Genomic DNA, 16,880 nt, shown 5'->3' with positions numbered 1-16,880 from the left:
CTAGTGCTACTTATCTTGTCGCGCCCGGAGCCAGCACCTTCTGCCTCGCGCGGCCCGTGGCTGTTCCAAGTCAGGTATATCCAGTTACCGCTTGATATAGAAATCAACGCGTTTGCGACACGTTCTCTTTTCCATTTTTAAGAAAAGTGATAGAGCGTAGAGTGTAGAGAAATGTAATGCCACTTAAGTGATCATCTTCCCGTTTCCATTGCGCTGTGGATCCGGTTTGAATCATACCCGATCCAGAAACAGGCAAAATTGCGGCAGAAAAAAAGACATCCGGCAATAGAATGTTGGTCCAATGATCCATCGCATCCATGGATCGGATCCATAGAGAGCACAACTTCCAAGTCTGGTAAGGCTGAGTTGAGATCCTCTCGAGTTGAGCTGTTGAAAACTCGCAACCTTACTGGAGATAAAACAGAGAAACCCCATTTTACTCGTATCCAATGACATCACGTGTATTTTCCATCCTACACTTAGTATCCTATCTTATCCACATTCACATGCACATGCATGGACATGCCCGGAAGGTTGGGTCCAACCTTAACATTGATATCATTTGATGCCTTAGGTATGTAATACAAATTGAAAAGTAGTACATACGTAACGTAGCTCACTCAGATCATACATACATCAGCCGGAATATGCAATATGTGTTAGTCAATCAAACGATCCAATCCAATCCTCCACAGAAAAAAAAAATAGAACAAGAGGAATTAAAACTCAACTTCAGACACAGATAGGTATAGGAGGTATATAGATAACCAATAAGTAGATATGACCAAGAACAAAGTAACTAAGATCCGATGGATATCATATCAATCATCCAAAATCCGCCCAGTTCCCTCCTCCCATGGGACCCGCACCTCCCGGACCACCTGGCATACCAGCGCCAGCACCGGGATCAGCAGCACCAAAATCACCAAATCCGAACCCGGCAACAGGGTCCAGTTCCATGAACTCGTCTGCAACGGGAAGATGTTGTCCGAAGACGGCGTCCCATTGGTCCCAGTCGAAGTTGAGGCTCGGGTCGACCATGGAGGGAGGGGTTGATGCTGCTGCTGCGGTAACGGCGGCCATAGTGGTGGCGTTTCCGTTGCCGTTGCTGTTGGCGTTCATGTTCGCGGGAGGAGCATGGTCAAGGAAGGAGACGGACGGGGAGGAGGAGGAAGGAGTGGTCATGATGTGAGCGAGGGGATTGCTGTTGTTGACTGGATGATCGGCCATGCTGCTGTCTGAGGGAGACGGAACGGCGGGGGGACTGCCAAGGGTGGAATCCAGACGGGGGTTGAGGACCGCATGGGGGATGGAGAACTGCGGCGGCGTTGGCGGAGGGGGGAGTTGGGGCGGTGTGCGCGGGGCGGAGGTCGGGCCTTGCTGAAGCGGAGGCAGCTGGTACGAGTACCTGTGCGGGGAGGAGCGTGACGGCACAGGGTTGGGCAGCATGTGAGCGCGGGTCATGTTGTAGAACGTTTTGTTGAAATCGCTCAGCTGGCGGTCTACAATGATCGGTCTTCGAGGTGCTTCCGCCGTCGGCGGTCTGGAGGCCACGGGGATGCTGTTGTCTCTGATGAGCGAGTAGTAGCGGTCCGCGAAGCTGGAATGGGGCGCTTCGTGGTAGTCCTCCGGAGCTGAAACCACGCCCGCTTGGATCTGGGCTTGCTCGGTCCAGAGTTGATGCGGATCGAGACCGGCCTTTTGCCATGCCTTTTCGCGCAGTCGACGCATCATATCCCATGCCTCGCGGCCCCCGTCTCTGAGCGGTCTTGAAGTGGTGATTCCGTCTTCACCCCCGACGACGCCTCCGTCGGGCCCCGACAGCGAGAATATCTTGTCGACGAAAGCTCTCGACTTGGACGCCTCAGGGCTGTTAGGCCGTTCGTAAAGGTCGATTAACATTATCCTGTTAATCGTTAGATACATTTTCATTTTGTGCGAGAAAGGGACTCGACTGACATTGTAGCATGCATGGGTTGATGGTTCCTACAGATCATGTTAGCCTCAGTTCAGGATCAATAATGCAGGACCAGATATTTCACGGCCTGATCATAAGAGGGGGATAACTTACCCAGGCCAGCTCCATTGAAAAGGCTGGAAGTCAGGATCTGTCGCGAGAAGTATAAACTTCTCCATGAATCCGTGGCAATGCCGAAGGGCGCTGCACCAGTCAGAAACACAGGACAAGATAATACCGTGACTGGGAACCCTACCCTTGTCGCGCTGCTGGCCAGATCCTGCTCTTGGCGTTCTTCAAAAAAGGCTGATATGCAACACAAAAGGCCTGGGAAGAAGAGTTAGTCGATATCCGAACCTAGTATCATCTTCAGGATGCTCACCTTATCGATGAACAAAGAAAGGAGTATCCTCGCCCACTTGTGGAAAGCAACGAGCGTTGGTGAGTGATACTGCTCCGGACAGCCTGATGGGCCCTCCCCAGGCAGCTCTGTGTTGCTCGTCTTCACCTCCACTGGAGAACGGGACGAAAATGACCGGGATCGGTCGGATCCAGAATACCCGACGCTGCCTTCACGATTATATGCCGAACCCTTGACTTCAGGAATCCTGTTGATAAGGGAATTCAGCTTGAATTGAAGGTCGAGAAGGATTGATCTCAAGTCCTCCATGTCCTTCCGTGTAACTGGCCTTGTGCCCAGCTGGATCTTCAGGATTTTGCGGATAGCACCTGAGTATAGTTAATACGACATTGTATTTCCCAAGTCTATGGGCAGAACTTACGAGCCATGGTGTATTTCCCTTTGGCGGAGAGGTAATACACATTCACCATAGACGGCCCGCCACAGAGCGTTGGCTCGTCCGGGTTATCCGGTCGCCGCAAGTTGCTTTCGACCAACTGTTCATAGTTCCTGGCCTCAGGGGTCCCCAAAAGCGTGTCCTTGACCTCACTTGTCATGCGAACATCCCAGTAGTTCTCATCGCTGACCAAAGGTGGCAATCCGCTGGACATGGCGACCACACCATCCATATGCACAATATGCCACCACACCCGGCGTCGAGATTCTGCTTCACAGGGTTCAATTCCGAATTGCGCCGGATCCCGATGCAAGCCCATCGTCTGGGCCACTCTCAACGCAAGACTAATGAACAGACTACTGGTCAGGGGCTCCTCCTCCTTAGACAATATAGTTTGGACAATAAGAAAAGCGGCAAGTCCCCGAAGTGACGGGCTCCGCGGAAAAGAGATCTTTGTCAACCACCGGGTCACCTCGTCATTATATGTTGTTGACAGCGCGGACCGGGAAGAGACGTTAAACTCGGCCTTTATCGTCCGTATCGAGATAGTGACGGACCCGCCATACCAGATGGCGTACAGCAACGGGATAAAGGATGGGTCCGGACACGGCTCTCCCGAATAACTGCTATAATCGTACCAGTCCCAAAACGCGTTGTACATCTTCAGGACCGTTGGAGGGTGAAGGACCGGACTGATGGCATGGACGCCAGACATGAAGCCCTTGTACAAAATATGACTTTGCCGCTTGGTCGGGACATGGTCGAGCATTTCAGGCTCGATGACCTTGTCATTTATAGAAGGAGAATCGCCAGAGGGAAAAAGAACCGACTTTTGGAAGTGGTCGCTCCGAGTATACGACCTGCGTCTGCTTCGCGTGGTGCCGCTTCGACCGGAAGACTTCCAGTGTCTTGCCGGGGCTCTCATGCCCTGTTCGGCCGCTGTTTCTTCGCTAGAAACATCATTCGATGTATCATGGGACCGGTTTTGATCCCTGAGCAGCTGGTTGAGTTCGTTTATCTCATCCGATATATAAGCCCAGTACGTCGTTCCGACATATCTCGACTTTCCGCCATCTTCGAGGCTCAGGTGGCCGAGGTTAAGACTCCCAACAGGGTCAACAAGGTCGGTCGCGTGGCCAGAAGGGACGGGGAACTCGTCACCGCTGCATTCTCCATTACGACGTGGGCTCTGCTGACGAGAGTGAGGAGACGACTTCCAACCGTGTCCATTTCCCAAAGCCGCGTTGGATCGGAGCGCGCCCTGACGCCGATCCCTTGCGAAACGGTCGAGATCTGGATTCTGCGCCCAGATCTGTCTGTCCACATCCTCCTGCGAGAGCGGTCCATTCGTCCGGCTCAGCCTCTCTATCATAGAGGTCAATTTATCCAGCCGCGCTTCGATCGCATGCGATCCCGTCCGGGGGTCCTGCGACGCGGCCGCATCTCTCAAACTGTTGTACATTGAATGCGCGTCATCGATATCGCCTTCCGGCGGCCTGGACATCTCTCTTCTCCGCTTGACTCCATGACCACTGCTGCCATCTGCGCTCTGAACGCGCCCGGTTGTGTCCTTCTTCGGCACCGCATCGTAGACGCACTCCGCTCCGTTTTTCAGGCAGTTTCCGCAGACAGGGTGGACCTGGAAGGAGTCAATCCTCCGAATCCATTCATGAGACAAAGGACCTGGGGGCAAAAATACCTTGTCACATTTCACCTTCCTCCTCCGGCACGTGTGGCAGCTGTAACTGGCGCGGTTGCGGGTGATCTGCCGCCCTCCTGCAGCGCCGCCGCCGCCTCTGCTGCTGGACGGCGGTTTGGAAACCGACGCGCCGGGTATTCTGTGCAGAGTGTCGAAGCGAAACGGGGACGTGCTATCTTGTTTTGCAAACCCGTAGTCGGTCTGATGATTCGTCGGACTGGGAATCATCCTGTCTTCAAGATGGTGACTCGCGGCGGGGTTTTCATCGCACGAACGGGGAGCGTTCCGGGTTTCAGCTCATCGAAGGCAAACAGTAGGATGGATAGGCACTGGACGAGGCCATCCAATCCATAGGATGGAAGACACGCTGGTGAGTGAAGCGACGGGACTCCTGGCGTAATGTTCCTCTTCTCGAGGCTCGCGCGGAGGAGGCGGTTTTCGATGTCAGCAACCTTGGGCGACGACTCCGCCCGTCCAGGCCCGGCGCGCATCCGAGTCTGGGGTAACTTACGGGCTAGCTCGGCTTATCGGAGGCGATAACGTATGATAGCCGGCCAATTGCAAACAACTCTCGACAATTCTTCAAGACCTGATCAGCTTTGCATGCAGCTAGCATATTCCGTCGCAGGCGTCTGCGTCTGGCGGGCTTCACTATGTTTAAACCCCTGAGCGTTAGGAGTGCTGGCGAAAAAGCTACGCTTCAAGTAACACCACTACTGAAGACATACCGTAACTACGTATTGCTGAATTCTCAGCGGTATTAAAAGGCCACTGTCATGCGACAAAGTCACTAGGATTAGAATACTGAGCCCTACGTATCAAAAGGTGTGTCACGCCACCCTATAGAGCCATGTAAAATAGGGTATATATGGACATGACAGGATTCTTGTCAATGTGATAATCCTCCAGAAGCCATCTTCCTTTTACATCAAGAAGTACGTGCATCGAACAGAACAAACCGGCAAATTCGACGTCAACCCTGGAGTCCACATCAATTCTGCGCGTGTGGGAAATTCCAGCTGCAGATTGCTGAGACCGCGACAGATTCAAGCCGAAAAAGATATGTCCCTCCTGGTTGGCAGTTACCAACAATGCGCTATAATCGTATCGCTCAGATCAACACAAGAAAACAGAGTTCCTTCCTCAATTCGAGATCGATTAGAGTTGGCAAAAGTCCCATCTCCAGAGATAATCCTTTTGACAAGACCTGATTCTTCGATTCCGTCTTCATCCCATACAGATATCGTCCAGTGGTAAACCTTCTAGAAAAAAGAGAACAAACGCCCATCGCCATGCAATGCAACCCGACATGGAAAAAGACAGTATCAAGATCTTCGTTATAAACAACTAAGCTCATGCCTTCCCCTTCTTTTTCTCCTTCTTCTTCTTCTCGCCACCAGCACCCGACGGCTCGCCCATACCTGGCATTCCCGGAATGTTCGGCATCCCGGGGAACCCAGGCATACCCTGCAAATTCTGCATCTCGGCCATGGCCTCCTTGAAGGGGTTGTCGCTGACTCCGCCACCGCTGTATGCGGGAGAATGTATCGGGAGGATCTTGCCGATCTTCCAACCCCGTGGTGCTGGAGGAGCAGGAGGCAGCTTCTCTGGCATGGGTAAACCTCGTATCCTCAGACGGTAGGGCGATTCCTCGGTGGTCGGGTGGGCTTTCAGGTACTGAGCGACGAGGATGAAGAGGTGATGTTCTGGAGGAGCAGTTAGCAAATGCCAAAAAAAAACAATAATAGAAGACGAGTAAATGTAGTGAGAGGATATATAGTAGGAGTGTGACATACTGTTCTTAATTTGAGGGTTCATCAGATTGCCATTCTCATCCTTCAACAACACCCTCACCCTTCCTGGATTTGCCCAGTCCTTCGGGTGCAGCTTCTCGGGCTCGAAGCCGACCCTCAGACCAAGCATCTGCACCGCATCAAGAATGTCCCTCGCAAGCGGGTTCTCCACCGCCAGCTCACTCCCAACCTGTCTTCCCTCCGCGCGCGAGCGCGTCTTGTCAAAGTACACCGGATACAAGCACTGCCAGTGCTTGGGAATCTCCCGGCGCTGCTCTGTCGGAGGTCTTGCACCACCAGATGACGATGTCGGGCCAGGAACTATCGAAGGGGAGATTATGGATTCCTGCGCGAAGCGGGCTTGGTTGAAGTTGGACTCGGAGGGTGCGACCTCTTCGGGATCGGAGTCGACCTCCTCAACGCGCGCGTGGTGCGACATGGTTATGGTACTGTGTTATATATGATTGCGGGACGGTTGTCAAAGCGCGATCAGACCATGTAGCGCACGGAAGGGGAATAGAGACGTTGGTTGATGTGGTGGCAGCGTACGGGGGCGGAGGGCGTAGTCTGGCCTTTCTGTGCGGAACTCCCAGTAGCTTTCAGTGGGTCGGGGTGCGGAGCGGAGCCTTAGTGTCCGCCCTCTGTTTACCCGGTTTGACTTTTCATCACTTGCACCCATCATTTAACAGTTGCATTAAAGGTGTCATCACAGAAATATGTGATACCATCATGTTTTGTTTTGTTTTATGGAATTTGTTTTGGGTATTATAGTACCCTGAAACCTCTCCACAATGTCTTCTCACCTTAAACAATGGCAGCTGATAGCACCATCTACTAGAAGATCCTGTCTATAATCTATAATCCGCCTACAGGAACATAATCATTCCGGCAAACCGACAAATAAATGATCATCTCGCGTCAGGAAATAGGGAAGGTCACATAACATCCCGCGAGGACCTTCTCAAGTGACATATGTGCACAGTGTATATTGTACATCTAATGCTTGGTGGCAGAAGGCTTTCCCATGTCGATTCTCATGATCTCACTGACTGAAATACGCTATCTGCTGTACTATATGATCTATGATGGAACCCTTCCTTCTTCGACACAACGGAGGATGGATTGCTCGCAAGCCTGTTGAAGGCCCGTCCATGATGTCAGCTACGAGATCAGATGTCAGCCATCAATATCGACTTATTTGTTCATTCTTCCGTATCTTCTGTAACTATCACCGCAGGATGATCGTACCCACTGCACTCGGAGGTCCATGCTTTGTTGTTCCTATATCAAAGGCTCATAAAGCGCCGTCAGGGCATAGAATGGCAAGCATGAGGCATTCCCACTACCATTCACGATAACATGAAGAAAACAGAAGGATAACCAGCTGAGTAATATTATTCTTGACACTCACTAATCCCCGAGACGTTGAGATGGGAACTGTTGATATGGTGAAACGCCAGGAGCTTTCGTCCGACATAATGCCTGATTAGACTTCTCAGCTTCATAATGCGCAGGTTGGTGGAACGAAGGAAAATTGTTTAATCACAAACAGCATTCACGAAGAACACGTTCATCCGGGTGCTTGGTTTGGAAAACAGCCCAAAGCCTGTACACGGCCGCTTGGCCTCTGCTGCAGCTTTCGAGCGGGGAATTGGGTCTCAATCCAGCGAAGCACTTCAAGACAACTTGGTTAGCTTATGGTTATGTCTCGAGCTGTGAGTCATCAGATGCGCTCTGCCAATTGGAGGCGTGGTCTCCTATTTCCTCCCTATTTATATCACAGTATGCAGTACCACTACTGTGTAGGTTGACACAGGAAAGACTTACCTAGCTACGTATAGATCTGCACCTCTGAATTTTTTTTTCCTGTACTCTACCAGCGTGCACCGTTACATGATCGTATCACAGGGTTACATAATGCTTGACTCCAACAATGCACCCGTTGGGCATGCTGGTTGAAGCCTCGGAGTCACGCCGCCCCAAGAACGACAATCCTATCTGACATCCCGCTCAACTCCGCTTTCTTCCGTCAATCATCGTCCACCGATAATATCTCATTCCTTCAAGTGGAGGTCGTTTCTTCCGAGGTCGCATTTCACCTTCCTTTTAGCACAAGTTAGCGGCGATAAAGACCAATGGCCGTCTCGGCTTCTTCCCGTCGGCATCCCGATCATGCCTTAGTCCGCGCCACCAATCCCCGCATGACCCCTCGGTAAACCAACAACGGCAGACCTGCTTCGGGTTTGTATGGAGGACATGATTTCGAAAGGCGCCGTATCTGCGATGCCGTTCCCCTGTTGGGATTCTCTCAAGATCTTCCTTGGCATGTCTACAGATATATCTTTCCGTACACCTCAGCGGCTAGTACCCAAATTCCTCAACCACATACCTCATCTCTAGTGATCACGAGATCACCTGGACGCTGTTTCAATCGAACACAATGACTGTGATTGGAGCCATGGATCCATCAAACAAAACTGGAAAAGCATCCCCTCCAAAGCAGAGCGCCGTGCTACACCGGGATATACATGTAATCCCCAAGAAAGCAGTTGGCGGGAAAGGGAGCTACATCTTCCTCGAAGATGGCCAAAAGCTCCTCGATTCCACAGGCGGTGCTGCCGTATCCTGCCTTGGCCATGGGAATGAGCAGGTGAACCAGGCCATGATATCCCAGATTAATCAACTGTCATTCTGTCACTCTGGTTTTTTTGGCACGCAGGCTTTCGAGGAACTTGCCAGCTTCCTGGTAGAGTCGACTGGTGGAAAGCTATCAAGGCTCTTCGTTATCAGCTCTGGTATTGATACCTTAATTATACATCGAGGTGGTGGTTCGATTGATTCTCACACCAAATACAGGTTCCGAGGCCATGGAAGCTGCAATGAAACTGGCTCGTCAATACTTCCTCGAACTCCCTACACCGCAGCCGCAGAGGCACAGATTCATCGCTCGCAGACAATCCTACCATGGAATAACCCTGGGCGCATTGTCCATGGGCGGGCATGCTGGCCGACGTGCCCCATTCACACCTCTTCTTTTACCCAACATCTCGCATGTCTCCCCGTGCTATCCTTACCGTGGACGTCGGGACGGGGAATTGGACGCAGATTATGTTGCCAGGCTTGCAGAGGAGTTAGATGCTGAATTTCAACGTGTTGGACCCGAGACCGTCTGCGCCTTTGTTGCGGAACCGATTGTTGGCGCCGTATGTATCTGACTCTTGGAGATTCTTCGACAGGCTCTAACCAGGTTTCCAGGCTCTAGGCTGCGTCCCCGCCCTCCCAGGCTACCTCCCTGCCATGAAAGCCGTTTGTGACCGGTACGGCGCCCTCCTCATCCTCGACGAAGTGATGTGCGGCATGGGTCGCTCGGGCACCCTCCACGCCTGGGAACAGGAGGGCGTTGTCCCCGACATCCAGACCATGGGCAAGGGTCTCGGGGGTGGTTATGCGCCCGTCTCCGGCGTGCTAATCGCATCCAAGATCGTGGATGCGCTGGACAAGGGGACGGGTGTGTTCAAGCACGGTCAAACGTACCAGGGACATCCCGTCTCGTGTGCCGCAGCGCTTACCGTGCAGAAGATTATCAAGGAGCAGAATCTTCTGGAGAATGTCCGCAATATGGGGACTCTGCTTGAACATGAGCTCAGGATCCGTCTTGGAGACCATCCGAATGTCGGAGATATCAGAGGAAAAGGGTTATTCTGGGGAGTATGTTCTGATATCCATATGTAGACACTATACCGCAGAATTCGCTACTAATCACACATCCACAGATCGAATTCGTCAAAGTCAAAGAGACCAAAGAGCCATTCGACCCCAAGCTTGGCGTAGCCTCCCGGCTTCAGGAGACGGCCCTGAAACCTGAATACAGTATCTCCCTGTACCCAGGCACCGGCACGGTGGACGGCACTCGCGGGGACCACGTCCTCCTCGCACCGCCGTACAACTCAACAAAGGAGGAGATCGAGTTCATCGCGAGCACGACGGCGAGGGTTGTGGAGGACGTGTTTGGAAGGCTGGAGGCATAAGATCGATAAGAGCCTAGGACGATCCAAGTTAGAAGCGGAATAATTGTATATACTGTACGTAGTACAGTACATATATACATCACGGAAGGAATAAGACTCGCGCATGGAGTCATGTTATATATCTTTACTTTTTATTCTTTACGTCGCAGTCTCCTGAGAATTCGGGAAGTGAGGATGAGGACGGGTGGAGTGACGGAGCACTCGACATAAGAACTAAGTGCTTGATGATAGTGCATTAATACCAGACAATAAAAAGGCAGTCTATCAAGTAAATTATGCACTGAAAACCGTCGTACTTGAGCGTGAAATTGGATTTGACTAGAAGTTAAGATTTGACATCCATAATCCCCATTCATTCATGCTATAAAGATTCCTGTCGATAGTTTCACGTTCACACAGCTGACAGCAACAATAACTGAAGCCAAAGATAGAATATAAAATATAATATCTTTCAAAATTCCTGGCATGCAGAGGAAAACGCCATCCACCTTTCATTGCAGGGGCGAGGTAAAAAGAAGAATCAAAAAGGACACTCGCTATTAATACAAACGACATCCCCGGCACAACAGGACAAGAAAAAAGGGTATGGTAAATGAAAGCTTGAATTCAGAAATAATTCCAAAATCAAGCCTCAGCCTCGATCTCAAGTCCGGCTTTCTTCTCGCCGCCAAGTGCACCACCCTTCCCATTCGCAACGGGAGCAGAAGGCGGTCCTTCAGCCCACATCGGAGCGACGGTCTCGACGGCTCTCTCAACGACAACTCTGACTCTGTCTCTCAGCACGGGGTACGAGCACTCGACCTCGAGATTCTCGAGCCAGACACGGGCAACTTGCTTGTCGACCTTGATCTCGATCCCGGGGACCTGGATGCCCAGAGCGTGGAGACGAGCGAGCTCTGCCTCTTCGAGTTCCGCGTTTCGCTCCTTTTCCTCTTCCTTGGTGTAAATCGCCCCTGGGGTGGATGCTTCGGTGTCAGGTTCAGTTTTGATGGGAGTCGATACACCGTTCTTTGGTGAAGTCAGGTTCTTCGGCAGGCGTGGACGCTCGATTGGGGCGATGTTAGGTCCAAACTGTGCTTCGAGCATCATGAGGAGACGGGCGAAACGTTCTTCAGAGCTGAGATTGGCATGCGGGTTAGGAAGCGGGGGCGCTTCATGATGATGGTGATGATGCTTATGTTTGCTCGATTCTGTGAATTGATTTATCAGCATTCGATAGCTTCTGGAACTCTTTCTGGGAGATTAGTTCACTTACGCTTAACGGAAGCTGGGCTGCTCTCAACTGTCAAGAGCACAGCCATGACAGCGTCAGCAACCCCGTCGTTCACCATGTTACCCTCCCATTCCAATTCGATTTCTCGGGTACGACCGTTGTATCTGATGATGACGCAGCCCATAACAAGGTACGTCCGTGTGCCCTCCATTGGGATTTCCTCGTCAGCAGGTTCCTCCTTTTCTGCTTCTCCACTTTCATCTCCGGTGGCCGAATCGCCCTCTGTCTTTTCCTTCTTGACTTCCGGCTCGCTAGGGGATTCGATCTCCTCAATTGCTCCGAATGTACCCTCGAGGGCCCATTTTATCAGATCAATGCTTGCCGAACTCAACGTGATATGCTGCTTGCAAGTGATGGTCGTCGTTGTCAGACCAGCATACTCCCGGAGATCATCCGGCGCCATCAACGACAAATTGAAGCCGTTTTGCACCAGCACACCTGCCATGAGATGACCATCATCCTGATCCGAAGGAGGAGAGATTTGTGCCAACTTTCCGACAACCTTGGCGATTTTGTCCTTCTTGAACGGAATCCGGACTTCCTCACAGTTTGCAGGGGTGTAGACCTTGACCTTCACGGCTTTATCCGCGTTGAGGCTGAGGAGTTTCGACTTCAGACGCATCATTTGGTGCTTTTCTCCATGGACAAGGATCTGTGGTAGAGCAAGTTAGGTCACGACATAATACACAGGCGGGTGCTGAGGGATACATACCACAACCGGAGCGGCGACCTCCTCTATGAAGTTTCGATTCTCGACACCGTCAACGTGCGCTGCAAAGCTGATCTCGTCCACAGTACACCTTCGAGGGATCATGACCTTCTGGTCGTCCTCTCCTGTCGTGGGGACTCTGCCTCCTCTTGCCATTCCTGACGAAACCCTTGACATCACAGCGGGAATCTGTTCAGGCTCATTGAGAAGCTGTTTGGCCATGGTTCCTTCGACGCTGTAGCCGGTCATCACGACACCATTGCGTTCACTCGGTGCCCATCGCTCTAGCAGCTCCCTACTTGTTCCCGTTTGCAACATACCGGGCGAAGCAAGCATGACACACCCTCCCACGTCGTCAAAGCGCTCGAGACTCCTAAGACTTCGTACGTACCTGAAGTCCCAAGGTCCAGCGCTGACGCTCTTGTCGCCACTTGCCTCAGCTTCCGCCATGCGCTGACGGAAGAGACGCTTGATGTTGTCATTCATCGCACCAATATAGGTTTGGTACACGACCATACACCTTCGTGCCATATTACCGATATAGTAAATCGGGATCTTTTGTAGCTCAGGGTGCCGTTCCCAGTACTCATCGAGAATCAAAAGCAGCTCCTGAGCACGACCAAGAGCGAATACTGGCATCAACACCCTGCCTCCACGATTCAAGATATTGGTGACGGTCTTCATAAGTGCCGCTTCACGTTCTAGACGAGGAGGATTCGATGATATACCAAACGTCGACTCCGTTATGAGCACATCGATCTTAACGCCCTTTGGAACTTCGGCAGGGATAAGGTGGCGGTCCTCTTCACGGGAATAGTCGCCAGTGAACAATATATTTAGCCCGGCAATTGAGATCAAAAACATGGCCGCACCAAGGACATGGCCGGCGGGGAAGGGAGTGATGCGGATACTGTTGATCGTGTGCGTTGTATTGAAGTCGATCGTTTCAATCATGGGAAGGGTAGACAGGTGATCGTGCTCGGTGTATAGGGTGGTGCGTTGGTCTGACGATGACGACGTATTGCTAACTCGGACATTGTCCTGTATAAGCCATTTGTAGATAGCCTTGGTCGCGTGGGTCATGAAAACACGGCCCTTGAAGTTCGTTTTACTCAGGACGTAAGGAAGGGCAGATGAATGGTCAACATGAAAACTGTAAAGATGAGACACGTTATCAGCTATTGTCACGGCAGAAGAGAATCGATCCCATATATGGTGGCAGCGGAAGCGGGGGAAGATAGCATCGCATAACCCCAACGGGGGCGCGAGAATACAGGAGCGTACGCAGTACACATGGGAAGAAGCTCAAAGAGAACACTTTGTATTGATTTTCTGATATACATGCAGCGGAGCAGGGTCCAGGGTTGCTGAATATTGATCCTCCTCCAGTACTAGCCGTCTGAGCCGGAGGTCTAGCTCCAACACAGCTGCGGCAGCATACCCAAGGGTACCCTTCTCTCCTCATAGACATGATGTGTGCGCTATAAAGAAGGAAAGGAGATCTAACGTACTGGCTTATAAGGAGTACATCCACTGTGCTCAGATCAAACTCGTCGAAGAAGGGAAGAGCTGCGAAGCCTTCTTTGGCAGGATGCATACCAGCATCCAGCTACCTCGGGTGTTAGCAGGAAGTCTTAGAAGGCTCCGAGACACTAGAAGGGACCACAAACCATAACTGTCTTGCCCTTGTACTGGATAATATGACATGACCGTCCGACCTCATTTCCTCCGCCCAGGCAGTAAAAAGCAAGCTCATCCGACGGGTCGACGGGTTCCTCGTCGACGTTCGCCGTCATGGCAGACGCCTTGCGCTTTGTTGCCATAGTGCGACACTGTTGTACACTAGAAATCTGACCTCAACAGAAATATCTCATCAAATGGATGAGGTACTTTGTAGAACAGGACCGTCGATCGCTGGCAGGGATACTGTGTAAGTCTCACTTTGAGCAGAGGGAACGCAGGCAAGCCATTGTGCTGAGGCCGTAAAATATCGCAAGTGTCTGAAGAGGTAGTAGTGAATAATAAATCAGTCAAACACAATGCTTTTGACCGTTGCCTCTCCCTGGGGCCGGAGCAAACGCAGCTCGGCGGAGAGATGGCTTACATAAGGGAACCTCGCCACGTGACAGGCAGCTACGCTGGGCCGCGCGCTCTTTGAGGTCGGCTTCAACCTCATCCGCGAAGCTCGCCTTCACCGTCGCAAACCACGTCCCGCGCGCCTCCCACTCACCATCCGCCTTTGTCCTTCTCTCCCAGGCATTCACGTCGAGCCTTATCCCATTACTAATGTCTGCTAGGCGGTATTGAGATGGTCAAAGCTGGTGGAGGGATCTGGTTTGAGCGCCCTGCTCACTTCACTAATCCACGCGCGGGCACCTCACCTCGATAGCCGTTGCAGACCCGCCATCCACACAAAGGATCTCAGCTCTGCCAATATCCTGTCACCATGGCGCAAACCCAGTCTCATCAGTTCTCTTCGCAACCTTTCTCTCCTCCCGTTTCTACACCCTCTCCTGGCGCCGGCTCCCCCGTGAATGGAAGCATTCCGCCTCCACAGAAACGACAGCGCCTTTCTCCTCACCCACAACAATCTCAATCTCCATACGCATCCCCCAGCTTTGGAACACTACAGCTCCCGCAGAATCCGCCACCTGCAATGAACGGCACAAATGTCAATGGCATGGCTTCCACGTCGGCACCGGCACCGGCACCGGCACCAGCGCCGCCCGGCTCGATGGGCCCTCCATCTCGACCAGTGGAAAAAGCGACGGATGCAGCTGAGCTTACAGATGTTCTGGCGTCTTCTGGTATCGATGTAAGGGAAGAAGAGGCATATCTCACTCACAGCTATACACCGCCTGGTGCGCAGCCACAGCAGCTACAACGGCAGCAGCAACCACCTCTGAACGCTTCCTTTGCCTCTCAGCCCTCCACGACCGGAACTTTATCCGCCACGACCAGCTTCACCGATCCGTCACAGCCCAAACCTCCAGATTCGGTCGCTACTACGGAGCCTGCCGGCCAACAGCCTGCTCCGTTTAAAGACCCCAACGAGCCAACGCGAGAAGACACACTTGCAGCTAGACGGGCACAATATCACCTGCAGGATCCGTTCCTGCTTACGAAAGTGTTGGAACAGAAGCTGCAGAAGCGTGGTTTCGAACTCGGAGTGCGTATACCAGCCGAGGGTTTGTTCCATCCGGTTCCAGGACGTCCCCAGCCGATTGAGGTGACCGGGCCGGACGGATCGTCTGTCATTCGTAAGGGCCAGACGATTCTGAATCAAGAGGGTGCACCTCTTGTCGACATACTTACGCTCATGTCGCTGGCCTGCGAGGAACGGCTGCGGATGGTAATCGACTACTCTGCCACGCTGGCAAAGAGCCGTCGCGCACATTCGCATGGCGCAGTGCCAATGGAATGGAAGGATTTGGCCGTGCCTGCTGGCTCAGGTGTGGAGAAAGCAGCCAGCCCGAAAGCTGCTTCCCTCAAGCGTACGGCATACCTTGAAGAGACAAGGAATTTCCAGGATGCTAACCAACTGTTTGCATAGGTCCTCACTCGGCAACTGAAAACATTCCTCCGAATCCGATCGCAGGGAAATACCGTAAGTTTATGGACAGAGATGTCTCGAGCGAGGAGGCTCGTGCGGCCAAGCGTGCCAAGCGCAATGCGAATGCCATCTTGGGAGACAGTGCCAGCAGGGCGGGCTCTGTTGACGTATCAGGCTCAAGTGCCGCTACGCCAACTGGCGGCATCGGTGAGAAGGCCCCAGGTCTTGATAAGAAGGGTCTATCGAAGAAAGAGGCCAAAAAGCAGTCAGATGCCAGAGCAAGCGAGGCACAGCAGCACCAACAATCTATCGAAACTGCACGAATGGCCACTAACAGCATGATGTCTGGACGTGCATTCGGAAGCAAGAAGACATACTCGTGGTTGCACCAGGGTACCTCGAGTAGTGGTTTTTCTACGCCACGGTTAAACGCAGCTACACCCAGTGCTGGAGCAGACAAGGGTGGGCGACCCGGCGACGCTGGTCCAGGAGCTGCAATAAAGCGGCTTGGAGACTGGCGAGAGGATAAAGAGAAGGGTTCCGGCATTCAAGTTCGGGACATCCTCTTTACGCTTGAGCAAGACGGAAGAGGTTTGAAGCATGTGCAGAAGGCCTTCTCGAAGGATCTGAAAGAGGACCGATTCGACTAATCCCCCTCAAAATATTTGTCTATGTTTCGCTTTATTTGTACTCACTTTGAAAGCAGCCAGAAGCTTGATGCTGTGTATGAAGTTCCGCGTGGTTTCTGTGCAGGACCGTGGTTTGAGGCGTTGGGGAAATATCTTTATTATTATCCGGGACTGTTCTGTGAGCTTTGTGCCTGATTTGCATTCTTCTACGGTAGCAGTTGATTCACTTCCCGTTACGCAAGGTTCCAAAGGAGGGGACGAGGAGAGGCTTTCTTTTTCGAAGAGATATCAGGCAGGTTATGGTCTGCCAGCACGGCGCTTCACGGTATCTTCCCTTGAGTGGGACGAAGCGTTGGCCTGGCATATGAACTCGATTGAGGCTTTTGGTGACAGTTGCATACCTAACGTTTCTCCATGTGAGGTCCCGCCGGCATCACATTAG

The 16,880-nt window shown here is 52.2% G+C and overlaps 5 protein-coding genes across 5 annotated transcripts; 2 read left to right on the top strand and 3 right to left on the bottom strand.

The window, feature by feature from the left end:
- Nucleotides 1-825: 825 nt before the first annotated feature.
- VTN00DRAFT_9553 (uncharacterized protein) lies at nucleotides 826-4,681 on the bottom strand (the record flags this gene model as incomplete). Its single annotated transcript, XM_069436526.1, has 7 exons — nucleotides 826-1,906; nucleotides 1,960-1,986; nucleotides 2,072-2,161; nucleotides 2,214-2,284; nucleotides 2,340-2,686; nucleotides 2,740-4,393; nucleotides 4,454-4,681. 7 exons carry the CDS (start codon nucleotides 4,679-4,681, stop codon nucleotides 826-828), a joined length of 3,498 nt encoding a protein of 1,165 aa, XP_069285138.1.
- Nucleotides 4,682-5,806: 1,125 nt separating this feature from the next.
- VTN00DRAFT_9552 (uncharacterized protein) lies at nucleotides 5,807-6,685 on the bottom strand (the record flags this gene model as incomplete). The annotated part of the gene is made up of 2 exons (XM_069436525.1): nucleotides 5,807-6,159; nucleotides 6,250-6,685. The coding sequence occupies 2 exons, from the start codon at nucleotides 6,683-6,685 to the stop codon at nucleotides 5,807-5,809; spliced, it is 789 nt and encodes a 262-aa protein (XP_069285137.1).
- A 2,001-nt stretch (nucleotides 6,686-8,686) lies between these two features.
- On the top strand, nucleotides 8,687-10,274 carry VTN00DRAFT_9551 (uncharacterized protein; the record flags this gene model as incomplete). Its single annotated transcript, XM_069436524.1, has 4 exons — nucleotides 8,687-9,041; nucleotides 9,103-9,449; nucleotides 9,502-9,954; nucleotides 10,020-10,274. 4 exons carry the CDS (start codon nucleotides 8,687-8,689, stop codon nucleotides 10,272-10,274), a joined length of 1,410 nt encoding a protein of 469 aa, XP_069285136.1.
- A 624-nt stretch (nucleotides 10,275-10,898) lies between these two features.
- On the bottom strand, nucleotides 10,899-14,079 carry VTN00DRAFT_9550 (uncharacterized protein; the record flags this gene model as incomplete). The annotated part of the gene is made up of 5 exons (XM_069436523.1): nucleotides 10,899-11,464; nucleotides 11,530-12,199; nucleotides 12,260-13,409; nucleotides 13,768-13,865; nucleotides 13,927-14,079. 5 exons carry the CDS (start codon nucleotides 14,077-14,079, stop codon nucleotides 10,899-10,901), a joined length of 2,637 nt encoding a protein of 878 aa, XP_069285135.1.
- A 623-nt stretch (nucleotides 14,080-14,702) lies between these two features.
- On the top strand, nucleotides 14,703-16,459 carry VTN00DRAFT_9549 (uncharacterized protein; the record flags this gene model as incomplete). The annotated part of the gene is made up of 2 exons (XM_069436521.1): nucleotides 14,703-15,750; nucleotides 15,810-16,459. 2 exons carry the CDS (start codon nucleotides 14,703-14,705, stop codon nucleotides 16,457-16,459), a joined length of 1,698 nt encoding a protein of 565 aa, XP_069285134.1.
- Between the last annotated feature and the right edge of the window lie 421 nt (nucleotides 16,460-16,880).

This window comes from Thermoascus crustaceus (genome assembly GCF_041956765.1).
Source record: "Thermoascus crustaceus strain CBS 181.67 unplaced genomic scaffold VTN00scaffold_7, whole genome shotgun sequence".
Lineage (NCBI taxonomy): Eukaryota > Fungi > Ascomycota > Eurotiomycetes > Eurotiales > Thermoascaceae > Thermoascus > Thermoascus crustaceus.
This window is presented reverse-complemented; position numbering and strand designations above follow the sequence as displayed.